The 13,006-nt window shown below is 36.8% G+C and overlaps 2 protein-coding genes across 2 annotated transcripts in view; both read right to left on the bottom strand.

Annotated features, from left to right (window-relative positions):
• Positions 1–496: 496 nt before the first annotated feature.
• Positions 497–2,519, bottom strand: LOC124645285 (carcinine transporter-like). The gene has a single exon (XM_047185084.1). It carries the CDS (start codon positions 2,411–2,413, stop codon positions 692–694), a length of 1,722 nt encoding a protein of 573 aa, XP_047041040.1. The 5' UTR covers positions 2,414–2,519; the 3' UTR covers positions 497–691.
• A 6,579-nt stretch (positions 2,520–9,098) lies between these two features.
• Positions 9,099–13,006, bottom strand: part of LOC124645318 (otoferlin-like) — a 74,816-nt gene continuing 70,908 nt past the window's right edge. Inside the window, exons 27-32 of the mRNA XM_047185118.1 lie at positions 12,796–12,966; positions 12,372–12,641; positions 12,179–12,287; positions 11,930–12,102; positions 11,450–11,550; positions 9,099–9,162 (exon numbers count right to left, since the gene is read on the bottom strand). Of these exons, the coding sequence (XP_047041074.1) occupies positions 9,099–9,162; positions 11,450–11,550; positions 11,930–12,102; positions 12,179–12,287; positions 12,372–12,641; positions 12,796–12,966 (888 nt within the window). The remainder of the gene's footprint in view (positions 9,163–11,449; positions 11,551–11,929; positions 12,103–12,178; positions 12,288–12,371; positions 12,642–12,795; positions 12,967–13,006) is intronic.

Below are 13,006 nucleotides of genomic sequence, written 5' to 3'. Positions count from 1 at the left end.
TTGCCAAAATAAGTCAAACTATTACTTAAAATGTAGTAAATAAAATAAATAGGTACTGAGAAAACAAAAAGTTTTATATTTCTTTATACGCGATAAAAGGACAATGCGCTGCTCTGCGTCGCTAAAATAAATTAGCTCATGGCTCGTATGTTGAGATCTTTTTCAGCAATAAATTACACGTGTGTGGACCTCGTGAGTGGGTATCTTCATATTACATGTACGCTACAAGGACAATTGCACTTCATAAAAAGTTGGTTTACGTCGCAAAGGGAGTTTTAGGTGCATTGCTTAGCGTAAGGTTGAATATGCCACGTGCTTTCTTCGTTCGTGTGATAACATTTTTATGACTTCCTCGTTTAAAATATTCTTAAGAGTTTAAAAAGCAAGGATTTTAGGAGTTCTGCAGGAACTCTTTAATCAGTGGCATACATACCTATATATCTATAAAGGGCATATTTATTAGAGCACTCATAATAACAGCAATAAAAGGCAAAAATAACAATTTAAAAAATTTAATGTTTCAGACTAGGTCGCATGGAAGACAACAACAACTGTAACAATTCGCAAACTACATAAATACATTATGACTAACTATAAACTAACAAAGGCAGAAAAAATCGCTAGCATAAAATTGTAAAGGTAATTATGTATTAAACAATATCACATTATGCAACATCAATGAATCATGTAACTAATTCAATTCAAAGCTCTCATTCACATGGGCATGTTTATTGGCATCAACGACTTGTTTTTTAGAACGCAGCATGTCGAAGAATCCTTGGCTTCGGATCAAGTCCTCAGCATCATCGAACGTTTGTGGCATATCTCTTTTAGCCGTTTCAGGGAGCGTTATACTAAGCAAAGCACCCGCCGCACCTATACTGCCAACAATAACCATTGGTAGCCAAGACTTGTAAACCTCAAGATATGCAACAAACGGTGATATAACAGTAGCAATGTATCCACAAATATGTGCAATCGACGTACCAGAACCTCTGACCGAAGTAGGTAATACTTCTGCTGCCCACTGCATCACTGTATTACAAGCCATGTTTACCATGAATCTGGCTACAACAGCACACAACATAGAAGTTAAACCTCCACTGACAAACGGTATCAAAAAACTGAAAATAGCACATAACGTTAACACAGTAATCATCATTGGCTTTCTACCTGTGTAGTCCAGTACAAACGACAAAATAACCAGTGAAGGGAATTCAGTTAAAGATATCACAGAAAAGGACACGTAAAAATCAAACTGCAACTGACCTATAGTCCTGATGAGGGCATCTAATATTAGCATACAAAATGTATATTCTAAACATACACAGATAAAAACTCTTCTCAACAACGGTCTTTTTAATAGATCGAACACATTGTTAGTCGTTTTAGGAGTGCTTAATGTTGTTTGCTTGAAATTATCAATTAAACTTTCAGGAATCACTTTTTTATTGACACGAGCTATATTCAAAACCTTTTCCACTGCATCGTCAATTCTTCCTTTACTCAATAGCCACCTCGGACTTTCAGGTATAATGAATGGAGCCAATAGAGAGAGTACCATTGGTACACTCGTGGCGAGTGCAACGATTTTCCAATATCCACAAGCCAGCGAAATCCATGGCAACACAACGGCTCCAGTAGTGAAGAAAGCCGCAAACGACAAATTAGTGATTCTGGTTCTGTATTTAGGAGCACTGTATTCCAATACTAGGAGGTAAGTCATCATCATACAATTATCGTATGACATACCCATGAAAAAGCGGCAGATTGTAAATTCTACGAAATTGTTGACGAAAATACTGGCTGTGCCAGCGATGGCTCCAATCATGTTGCTGCAAACAGCTGCTGGTATTCTTCCAAAGCGATCAGCAACCCATCCGATGAGAAAACCTCCAACGATAGAGCCAACAAAGAAAAACGATTGTGCCGTTGCTTGGTTACTGTCGTTATCGCATACCCATCCCATTTCCATCCCGATTGTAGGATAGGCGAATTCTGTTTTGTTGAATTCCCAACCATTCTGACAAGGCACTTTGTTCCATGTCGCATTTGGTGTTATTCCTGTAGATAAAACTTCGCTCCAATTAGCTTCATACTGCTGACAGCGTGAGTATCCAAATGAGGAATCATTGTCTGATGGTATTGCCAAACTTCTTCTTTCTATGATCGACAGATTCTGCAGATCTGGTATCAAACACCAGTGGTTTGGTGTGGTTTCCGTCAGGAATACTTGTGAGAAGTAGGAGAAAGCACCGAAAACGTAAAACGGGAATGTTGCAAAGAACAGGAACACTTGGTATTTGCCGATTTCGCCAGCTGCCGAAAGGAATTCATCATAGTCAACTCCTTGTGTCTTTCCATTTTCTTCCTTACGATCGTTTTCATTAACGTTTTTCTGCTTTACACTCATTTTCGATTCCAATACGAAAATAAATTAAAACGACATAGCTTCAATTCGTGTGTTTTCATGGAAAATATTCTTAAGACTATTAAAGAGAGTAAACCTAACGACCTTTTAAAGAATCTTGTGTGATAAAAGATAAGGCTCAACGTTATTGCTGTTTAATTTAACGTTTTTATTATTGTTTCAAAGTAATTCATTCGCTGACGCGTGACGCCGTGAAGATTAGAATTTCCTATGCATAAATTACGTGGTTTATATAATAATACTACTACTACTACTTTGCCTCTTGGGTTTTTGTCTGACGTCGACAGTATAATTAACGAAGTAAATAGTGTAGTATTATGAAATCAGAGAGGCACATGACATACTTTATAATTCACGTTTTGGAAATGATAAAGTAACAGCCAGCTTCCGGTCTTACCGGCAATGAAAAGGTTTTCCATGGCACAACTTCCTGCCTAACCTCCACAACCCAGTCAACGGGTAACCTGATATCCTTTGGTAATAAGGTTAGAGTGGCTGACTGTCGGATATTTTGTTCTGTTTACCGTAACGACTGTTATGTAAACATGCAATAACTAAGTCGGCGAGGATCAGAACAGTTATGTATTGTATGAGATTAATCAGTCTGTATAAAAAGAAAAACATATGTAAATATGTCTTGTGAACTCAAACACTTACGCAAAATCATATTATGTTACATTAGCTTTACTTTTTTCTATGATCAAAGGACCGGATCAAAGACACAGTAATTTTTAACTTACAAAAAAGAAATTGAGAAGATGGCATTTTAGCTCATAATGATTAATCACGTAATATTTGATAACATTCCGGGTAGATAGCGAATAGTGATTCTTTTTTTATTAGGGAACTTAGTACTATGATGACAAAGATATCTGTGTTAACTCATAATTTTCCCATTTTTTGGCGGTACAAAATCGCGATATGCAGTCCTGTCCCATAAACTTAATATACTGGCAATAAGCGAGGTCTGTTCGGATTTCACGCCTTAATTGAGCCCCGGAGCATGTTTTCAGGGCACAATTTTGGCTTTTGGAAAATGATGCATTTTTGAGACATGTGGTAGGTGTGAAGGACATTATAGTGAAGAAAGGGGAAGTGACGTAAATAACGTTTAACCCTAATCTATGTAATTATAATGAATAGTTGCATGACCATTTTCTGATGTTTATAAAATACAGTTATTATTTAAAATCAATTAAAGTTGTAACTGACTTGAATTACTTGAACTCGGACTTTATAATAGAAGATAGAACCAATTATAAATTGTCTTGCAGAGGAATTTGTGAACAGACAATGTAATAAATATGTCAGTATAACAGCAGCTTATAAAAATGAAAATAATTAATGACAGTAATCACTTAAAGATAACATTACGTACATATTCGCAGAAAAATGTTTTTGGATAAAACACCGTGACTTGTCTAAATTATAATTGATGGGATAATAAATAAGGTGTAATGGCCCATGATAGCATCTATGATATCATACATGCGGATAAAATTAATTTGACAAAAGGCAACTGGAAAGTTTCTTTGTTCTACATTTTTTATTTATTTTCAAATCCGCTTTTTTATGATTGAGACGTCATGTTGAGTTATAGCTAACAAAGGTTAACCATTAGGGCTGTATGTTGCAAAGAGACAAAACGAAATGTGTCATGTAGTCATGTACCCGTAAATACGTATGTACGCTTCTAGTAGTTTTACTGAATTAGTTCACTGGAAGCTTTACGATCTAGTATCTAGATAGACCGTTTACTAACTTCAATATTCTAATAGATTAAAAATCGGATGCTGTTCGATTTTAATCGCATTATTGACGACGACCTGATTAAAGAAATAAATTGAGAGACAGTCGTCCGGAAAATGTAGGAAAAGCAAAGGAGCTTTTCTATGAGATTTCTATCACAAAAGACTCAATTCAACTGCTTAATAAAAATACTTGGAGCTGAAAATTATTTATCCGTGATGAACGTCACAAGCTTCATTTTCGTACCAAACAAAGATTAACATAACAAAGTGTTTTTTCTGCTCATTTGTGAGTTTTTGCGCTCCCCCGAAAACAAAATTTCACCAATATTATAACTGCATTATCCCTGAGTGCTTGTAGCCGTTATTTTCTTCGGAAACAATGTACAATGTCTACAAAAGGGGTGGTTGAGGTTTGGGAGAAAAGCAAGACTTTATAATTTTAAGTATTGGAGCCAGACAACGAACCTGTCTCAAAACTGAATTGTAAATACATCTCCAATGTAGTTAACATAAGGTATATATTGCAATATCAAAGTTACTTCAGCTATGATAGGCGCATTATTGAAAAGACGGTGTAAGTATTTCCTGCAGTTCATTGTCCGGAGTATTGTCGTTATTTTCCTACATTTGATCATAATACATATATTATTTCTATGCGAACACTTTGATATTACGTTGAACCTTATATGATGTGCATTGAAGTGTAACGCTCTGCAGATTGACGAGAAATAAACTAATTGAAACATCTGTCAGTACTGCTGAGCGTGCCCGCCTACTGGCTGTGGGAGAGTGGGAGTCAGGGTTATGGCTTCACGCACTGCCGTCACCCAGCGTTGGGACCATGCTGGGTGACACTACATTCCGGCTCGCTACATGCCTACGCCTCGGCGCTCCCACTGCGGCTCCGCATCGCTGCCAGTGCGGTGAATCTGTGGACCGCCTTGGGCACCATGGTCTTTCCTGTAGCAAAAGTGCTGGTCGCATGGCACGACACGCCAGCATAAATGACATTATCCGTCGTGCTCTTGTCACCGCCGGAGTGCCAGCCATTTTAGAACCCAGAGGCTTGGCGCGCGACGATGGCAAGAGACCAGACGGGATGTCTATAATGCCTTGGAAGATGGGAAGGTCTTTGATGTGGGACGCAACCTGCGTCGACACCCTTGCACCTTCCCACCTTCCCAGTATGGCGAGCTGTGTCGGTGCAGCTGCTGCAGCCGCGGAAAACCTCAAGCGGCACAAATATGTAAACCTCACCGGCAATTGCATTTTTGAGCCGTTTGGGGTTGAAACCCTGGGACCATGGGGCCCAAGTGCCCACAGACTCTTTCGAGAAATTAGTAAGCGATTAGTGGAGTCCACTCGTGACCAAAGGGCTGGCCTATATTTCGGTCAAAGGATATGCATTGCCATCCAGCGTGGCAATGCAGCCAGCCTTTTGGGCACGATCCCAGCTGACAGCGATGCGGATGAATATTTTGATACTTAGTTTCCCTATAATAAGATCATTTTGTAAAACTATTGAATAAAATTTAAAAATTGGTTTATGTATTAAAATACCCAGTGTAACATAAATCGGAGACAAGTAAGTATTATATCGCCGGATATCCGTCCATATTTTCTTTAGTCTCCCTCAGAAGAAAAAGATGGGTCTTATAAGTTTGACAGCAATATGTCTGTCTCTCTGTGGCACTGTAACCTCGTAAAACCTTAAACGGATGAATTGATTTCGGTGCGGTGTTCTATCAAAATAGGTTCAGCAATTTTAAGTAATTAGTTATTTTGTATAGTGGTGGGGACACATAATAGAATATTTGTCTATATTCAAAAAATATTTTAATCAAAATGATTTGGTAATTTTAAGTCATAAATCCAGGCTGTTTTCATAATGATAAATTTTCCTTAACTCCATTGTTTGCATAAACCAAAAACTGATGAGGACAAAAATAAAAATAATCGTTATGCAGAGATTGTGAAAATCAAAACCGTTTTGAAGGCGGGTTAAACCGACTGATGTGGCGGCCGTATCTTAATTGTGTCATATTGTTATCATACTATGTCATATTGATAAGGCAAAACGCAGCTTGTATAATGATCGATGATTTCAAAAATAACTTCCTATAATGACTGTTTGATATGCTAGTAATAACATTAACAGGTTTATTTCCTCTTAGTAATAAGCATATAAATCTTGAGAAAGAAAAGAAGAAAATAATAGCAAATGTTTTAACTATCTTTGTCCATGTTTAAAGCTGAATATACGTATGTATGTAATTTCCCATTACAAAACGTGATGCCAGAAACTATCGCAGTCGTACCTACTGTTAATATTTTGTATTGTGGGCTAATTTCACTTCCGCTAAGAGACAATTAAAAGAATATACCTAGTATGCCTACTACTGTACATATCACTGGGTTAGAACAGGTCAATGTTTCAATTAATAACTAGTAAAAAAATTAAAAAGCTGACGTAATTTTTGAATCACCCTTGTCACTAACATTTCATTTTCATGAATACGATCGTCATATGGTCAATTTTTTAAGTCATGGAAAAACGATGGGTATACAATCTCAGGTAATTTCCATAAAACACATCGAAAATAGAAAATAGTGAGGATGTTAATTCCACATTGTTTCGCAAAGTGATGTCAGACATTGATCGTGTACTCCACTAATTGACCGGCCCAATGATTCTATAGCTTCCCATAGCCGAGACCATCACAGTTACGCCCACAAAATAAAATAGAGGCAAATAACGTGTGACGGTATCCCTGTTTATATAACCTGGCTATGGTGCAGGGTTCATCGATAACATGAACGTCAGTTTTCGTCAACAATGAATCTTCACGTTCTATATTCAAACTGAACAGTTGTTTTAAGAATTATGTTGTCGGTAGCTTAGGCCTTACGCTTGTATCGATTCGAAAAAAGAATCTCGAATAGCAGATCGAAACATTCAAGTCTCGAACTTTTTTGTGTTAAGACTAGCGTTAAGATAAAGTAGTACGGCTGAATACAAGCCTTTACTATGACATTACTTTTTAGACCAAAACTACATTATCTCTATGAAGTAACTTCTTAAGCTTTAAGATAAGTGCTCCCATAATTTAATTATGTAACCAAACAAAGTTAGTTACATAGTTACTTAATATTGTACCTAAGGGGTTTATATATATAAATACTGTTTTGTTATGTTTATATATATTGTAAGAATAGCCAATATTCTTTTTATTACAGTGTATAATAATACGTCATACTCGAAGAAGGGCGAAGAGCGAGGGAAGAAAACTCAATTATCTTGTCAGTTGTCAGTATTGAGACTCGTCGGTTTGTATATAGGAGTCGAATGGCGAATAACTTACACTATTATTATATAACATCCACTTTTATCAATGTTTGAATGATTTTAGCAAAATTTCCCACCGCCAAAAATAACGAATTATTTAATGAACGAAAGGAATTTCTAATAAATCTCTTTATTATACGCCTTCGTCATAAAATAATATGAACGCCAAGTGTGCACAGCTGTGTACTCAGTGTCGTATATTTTTGTGACATCATTATGTTTTCTTAATTATTTAGACGGGCTTCTAAATTAGTAACGTGAATCTGAATGGTGTGATAAAATCAGATACTTAATGTAGGCATTTATTGATTGTCTTCATTAAGGCCACTGGTATTTGGTTTATTCGGTTGCAAAATGGTCCCAAATAAGAAAACAAATATCGACTTAACAATCAACAACTAATGCCAATTATTGTGAATTGCTAATGCTGTAAAGTGAAAGCGAAATTCCTTATCAAAGAAGAGGCTCAGATGCACGCGTAATATAGATATTTTCTCCTAAAAAAAACCAATCTAGATAAGAAGAAGTATTCTTAATAGCACTACTATAATACGCTGACGTATGAGGAAGAAATGTTGAAAAAATAATATTTAAAGAACATTCTACACATTAAATAAATACTCACGTAAACCGCACGTAATTTCAGAAATAATCGAGTATTTTCCACGTCTCAATTAATTTCACTGACAAAAAACTTTCTTAAAAATCAAAACAACACGAAAATTCAAATAAATAGACACCATAGATAACCAAATGTCAAAACTTACCGCGAAATCACAAATCATTCACTGGTGCGCGGAGGTTTTAATGCGTTCTCTTTTTAAAGTTTTTTAAAAAAGTTGCGTACGTTCGGGTAGGCTACGGAGCGCGGCCGCGGTTATTATGGTCATCGCGGTGAGTGTGTAGCGAATGGGCGGCCCCCACACCTCTCTTGAGTAGGCATGCGTGTGGCGCCCTTTTGGTGGACAAAACTTTTGAAAGGCTTCTCCGTCGACCGATTTGGGAAATTGTCTTCTTCAATGGAATGAGATTTTGAAGATAGTGTTTTGGGAAAGGGTTATTATGTATGGGTTATGTTTTAGGTTATCCTTGGAGAGTTATTTGAATTGTATATACTACTTCAATTGGGCGACCTTTCTCTTTACGCGACATTAAATTTTTTGATTAAAAACAGTGTTTATGTTGCTGTTTAATTTGACTCTCCAGTTTTAGGTTTTGGTAAAAAAATGTTTGATAGATGATAAAATGGTATGATTCTTTATAGGGAACAAAAATTACCAATAATTTTATTTATTTATTTTTCTTCAGTAATATCCAAGGAAAAAAGCATTATCGCTTACAAAGTGACGCTGTATATACTTTTAGATGTGCTTGTATCTTGAGTTTAGCGCCATCTTAGAAAAATACGAGAGACTTTTTAGTTAAATGCTCTGAAACATGTAACTTTTTTACTTCCATTACAGGGAGGAGATAGGTGAAATAGTATCTACATTGAAGCGTTGAAATTTTTTTTGTGTAAAATCAATTTGTAGATTTACATACTTGAAACTATGACAATTTGCTACAGCTTTTACAGGTATCCTCTTTTTCCTCCCATAGAAACAGCAACCTTATCCTTTTCGCCCATTTCTACGCTGAAAAGTTTTGGGAATTAAAAGCATATTATTTTGGGACTAAAACAAGCGTTCTTATCAGCATTCAAAATCCAGGTACACACGTAGCATTAAAAATCTACTAAATAAAGCAGCCTGAAGCGGACCAAATAATGTTTCGTAAATGTAAAAGGAAAGGAAAAACCATTTTCACTGATCTTACTAAGTAGCTCAATAGATGGCGTTGTTAGTGGCGATAGCTGAAATGATAAGATTTTTAAATATTTCACCGAAGGTTTGGTCCTCAGTTTGGACTCCACTATCACCTTGCGTCAAAAACAGCATAATGAAATTCACAGCAATTACAATAAAAAAAATTAACGCAGTAGGATGGTGGACATAGAGCTACAGAGTTATCATGGAGTCGTATATAACGTTTACCCCTTACGATTCGTCGCGTAATCAAACATAGCCTAGGTAAGTACAACTAATCGCTAATTAAGATAAGTAGCAAAGCCACAGGTTTTACGGTATGCTCGTAATGATAATGATGCAGAGCGTGATCTATCACTGCGAATCACAGACTGACACAACTTTTTAATCTTGTTTTTGAATGTGCGAACAATTCTGTTGTTTGGGCCACAGAGATCTCCTGAGATGCATTACCCACAGCCTGTAAGTGGGATTCTATTGACGATTTATTCGCCGATTTGCGATTAGAGATAGAATTTAAACTTTGGTTTTATTTAAATTATGCCCAATCTCTAACCGCGTAACAATGGATAGATCGCTTTTAGAAATTCGCAGTTAGTATGTGCGCTGCTTATTTTGAAACTCCGTTTCCTATAAGACATGATGTGACCAACGAATCGGAAGCAATGGAGATTGGCGTTGATTTTACAGGAAGATTCAGTAAAATGATAGTCAAATATAGTCACACAATTAAAACATAGTCATGAAGGTAACATAATATTTATTAAACACAAATAATAAAATTCACATTTTAGTTTCGATAATAATAGACATCTAAATTATTGTAAAATTGTACCTATTTATATCTTGAAACTTATGTATACTGCTTACAAAAGACCACCACTAAATATAATGATAAAACGAAATTACAAAAGACTTGAACGGCGTCAGGTTACAATGTCCTTTTCACTGAAAATAGAGAAAGAAATCATTAGCTAAGTACCTTTTTTAGCTCCAGAGCGGGGCCCAGTAGGGCCAAGGCCTGCCGGGGCTGCCGGATTGCTCGAAAGAGATACCCGGCCCTGGTACATAGGCCTACGACGGAACACGACGGTTTGTTTTCAGTAAGAGTCTGACACTCCTTCACCGCTGCTAACCCACATTTGATGATTTTTGACGTCGTTAAAAAAAGTACCCTTTTTAGCAACACATAGTGTGTATGCAAATAGCACCTATGTGAATATAAATAAAGGACTATGTGATTATTGTCTATTTGTGTCTATTGTTGTCTACTATGTGTCATTTTGGTGGAAAATTGTAAATTTTTTTAATAACAACATGAGCAAAATGAGTATGCAGTTTCATGTGAAAATATCTGTGACGTCATGTCATTCAAATTGCGTAGAATAGAAAGTAACAGTTTTTGACGGTTGAATTAAATTAATTGGTAACTAGGGACCGTTTTATAAAGATAGATGTATAAATGACTAAATATGGCAATGATATAAAAAAGAAAACATTTTACTCGTTTCAAAGCGTTATGGTCACTTACTATAAAAATGTCAAAAACCATTGGTAACTGGAAGTACACCAGTACAACCATGGCAGTAACGGCTGCAGTCCCAGCTACCACCTTCTTGTGTTCTTTTATCCAGCTACTGAACATCAAGCTTTTTACGAATTTCATCGGGTTGTTCGACGATACTGCCCGACTGCAAAAAGTTGTCAATTCTTAAATTAGAAAAACTGATGAAAATAATTTGATCAAATCAGTTGGGAGATGGAACGTGGTTAAAGAACTGGGAACAGCTAGAACTAAACTAAGGGTGCATCTACACGGTGCAAGTAGCTTGCGCAAGTGACAAATGACAAGTGACAAGAGAACGCGCGCGGGTATTTTGCTTTCGTACATGTGCGAGTCGCTAGACCCACACGTTTTTAAAGTGCAAGTAACCTGCACAAGTGCCTCAACATGAGCAAGCTACTTGCACCGTGTAGATGCATCCTAAAAGAACTGTGTTGCATCGTGAACATAAGCTTCATCATCATCAGCCTATCGCAGTCCACTGCTGGACATAGGCCTCTTCAAGTGCACGCCATCGAGAACATAAGCTTGATAGAACTAAAAAGGTCTTACGCAGGATCAGGCAAAGGAGCCGGTGGTTCCCTTCCGAGTCCAACTGGCATCAACAAAGCCTTCTCTTTCGGCAGCAATGACATCTCCAAATCTATAGCTCCCTGTAATATAAACATAGAAATCATATTATATTTACTTTATATATTATTTAAGACTGACTACGGGTCTTCTGAAAAATACTAAAATTAGCCCAGAATTCAAACTTAATCAAAAAAGTCATCTTAGGAAAGAATTTAAATGTTCCCAAGAAATTAGGAAAATTTAAATGTTAAGTTAATAAAATTAGGTAAAATTTACAAAAACGCACAAAAAAAAGATAAGTATATTTAAGTAACTCTCTCAGGGAGGTCAGAGAGGCAGTCGCTCCTTGTAAAGCGCTGGTACTTAGCTATATCCGGTTAGGCTGGAAGCCGACCCTAACATAGTTGTAAAAAAGGCTCGGAGGATGATGATTAAAGTAACTCTCTTAAAAACACTTACAGCAGCTGAAGTCATGCCAGTATTTCTATTAGTATAAACGAGAGGCCACCATGCTCTAATCGCCACAGTGGTGAAAAGATTTATCTTCTTATTCTTATCCAGTTCTTCTTGATTACATTTATAAGGTTGCTTCACTCCTCTGGACATTGAGTTCAAATTGAAAGACACGGATGCTATAAGAATTATAAAAAAATAGTAGTAAATTATCACCAAGTACGAAAATATACACACAGAGACATAAAAACGTACCCAAAAAATCGTCTTGAGAAGCAGCATCGCTGTCCAATACTTGAACCACAAATATTGGAGTCATGTGTTCTTCGACCTCCGTGAAGGGTCCTTTTTCTTTTCTCACCAACTGTTGTAATACAAAGAACCAATCAGATGATTATTCTATAGCGAGATTATAGAATGTTATGTGCCATATAAAGAACCTAATTACCTTTTTCTCCGCTTGGTGATACTGGAAGTGGAAAATCATTCGCCAATTGAAGCTACCTTCTCCTGCAGAGCTGCTGTAGTGAACATCCGTGTACTGAGCTTGTTCTATGGTGTCAATCCATCTGAAAATACAAAGCATCAAAATGTAAACTCCTTTGATTTTCAAGAACATATTAGTGTGAAAACTTGTCTGGGCTTCTTTGAAGCTAAGGGTGCATCTACACGGTGCAAGTAGCTTGCGCATGTACCAAAGCAAAATACCCACCGCATGCTATTGTCACTTGTCACTTGCGCATGTTTACTCGCTCCAGCTACATGCACCTTGTAGACACACCCTAAGCATCTTTTCCTGGTACAAGGAAAGACTTCTCTTTAATCTTACCTGATATTCAGAGGATAGAATTTAACAATACTAACGCTCTGACATAAATATCGGAAACCTTCTTCCCGTGATCATCCAGCTTTACTCCTTGCACATCCCAGATGATTACGCGAAGCTCATACTCCTCCAGTTTTTTAGGAGTGATGTCCACACCAGGCGGGATATACTTATCCGCATCCAAAGGAAATATATCCACCCACATTTGGAGTTTGCCCTGAGAAAATTAAATAAGCAGAACAATAATAACTTCCGAA

This window comes from Helicoverpa zea, chromosome 31 (genome assembly GCF_022581195.2).
Source record: "Helicoverpa zea isolate HzStark_Cry1AcR chromosome 31, ilHelZeax1.1, whole genome shotgun sequence".
Lineage (NCBI taxonomy): Eukaryota > Metazoa > Arthropoda > Insecta > Lepidoptera > Noctuidae > Helicoverpa > Helicoverpa zea.
The sequence above is the reverse complement of the archived record's forward strand: the minus strand, read 5'-3'. Positions and strand labels throughout refer to the sequence as shown.

Coding starts and splice junctions, on each gene's coding strand:
- LOC124645285 (XM_047185084.1), bottom strand. CDS start 2,413: ATGAGTGTAAAGCAGAAAAACGTTAATGAAAACGATCGTAAGGAAGAA.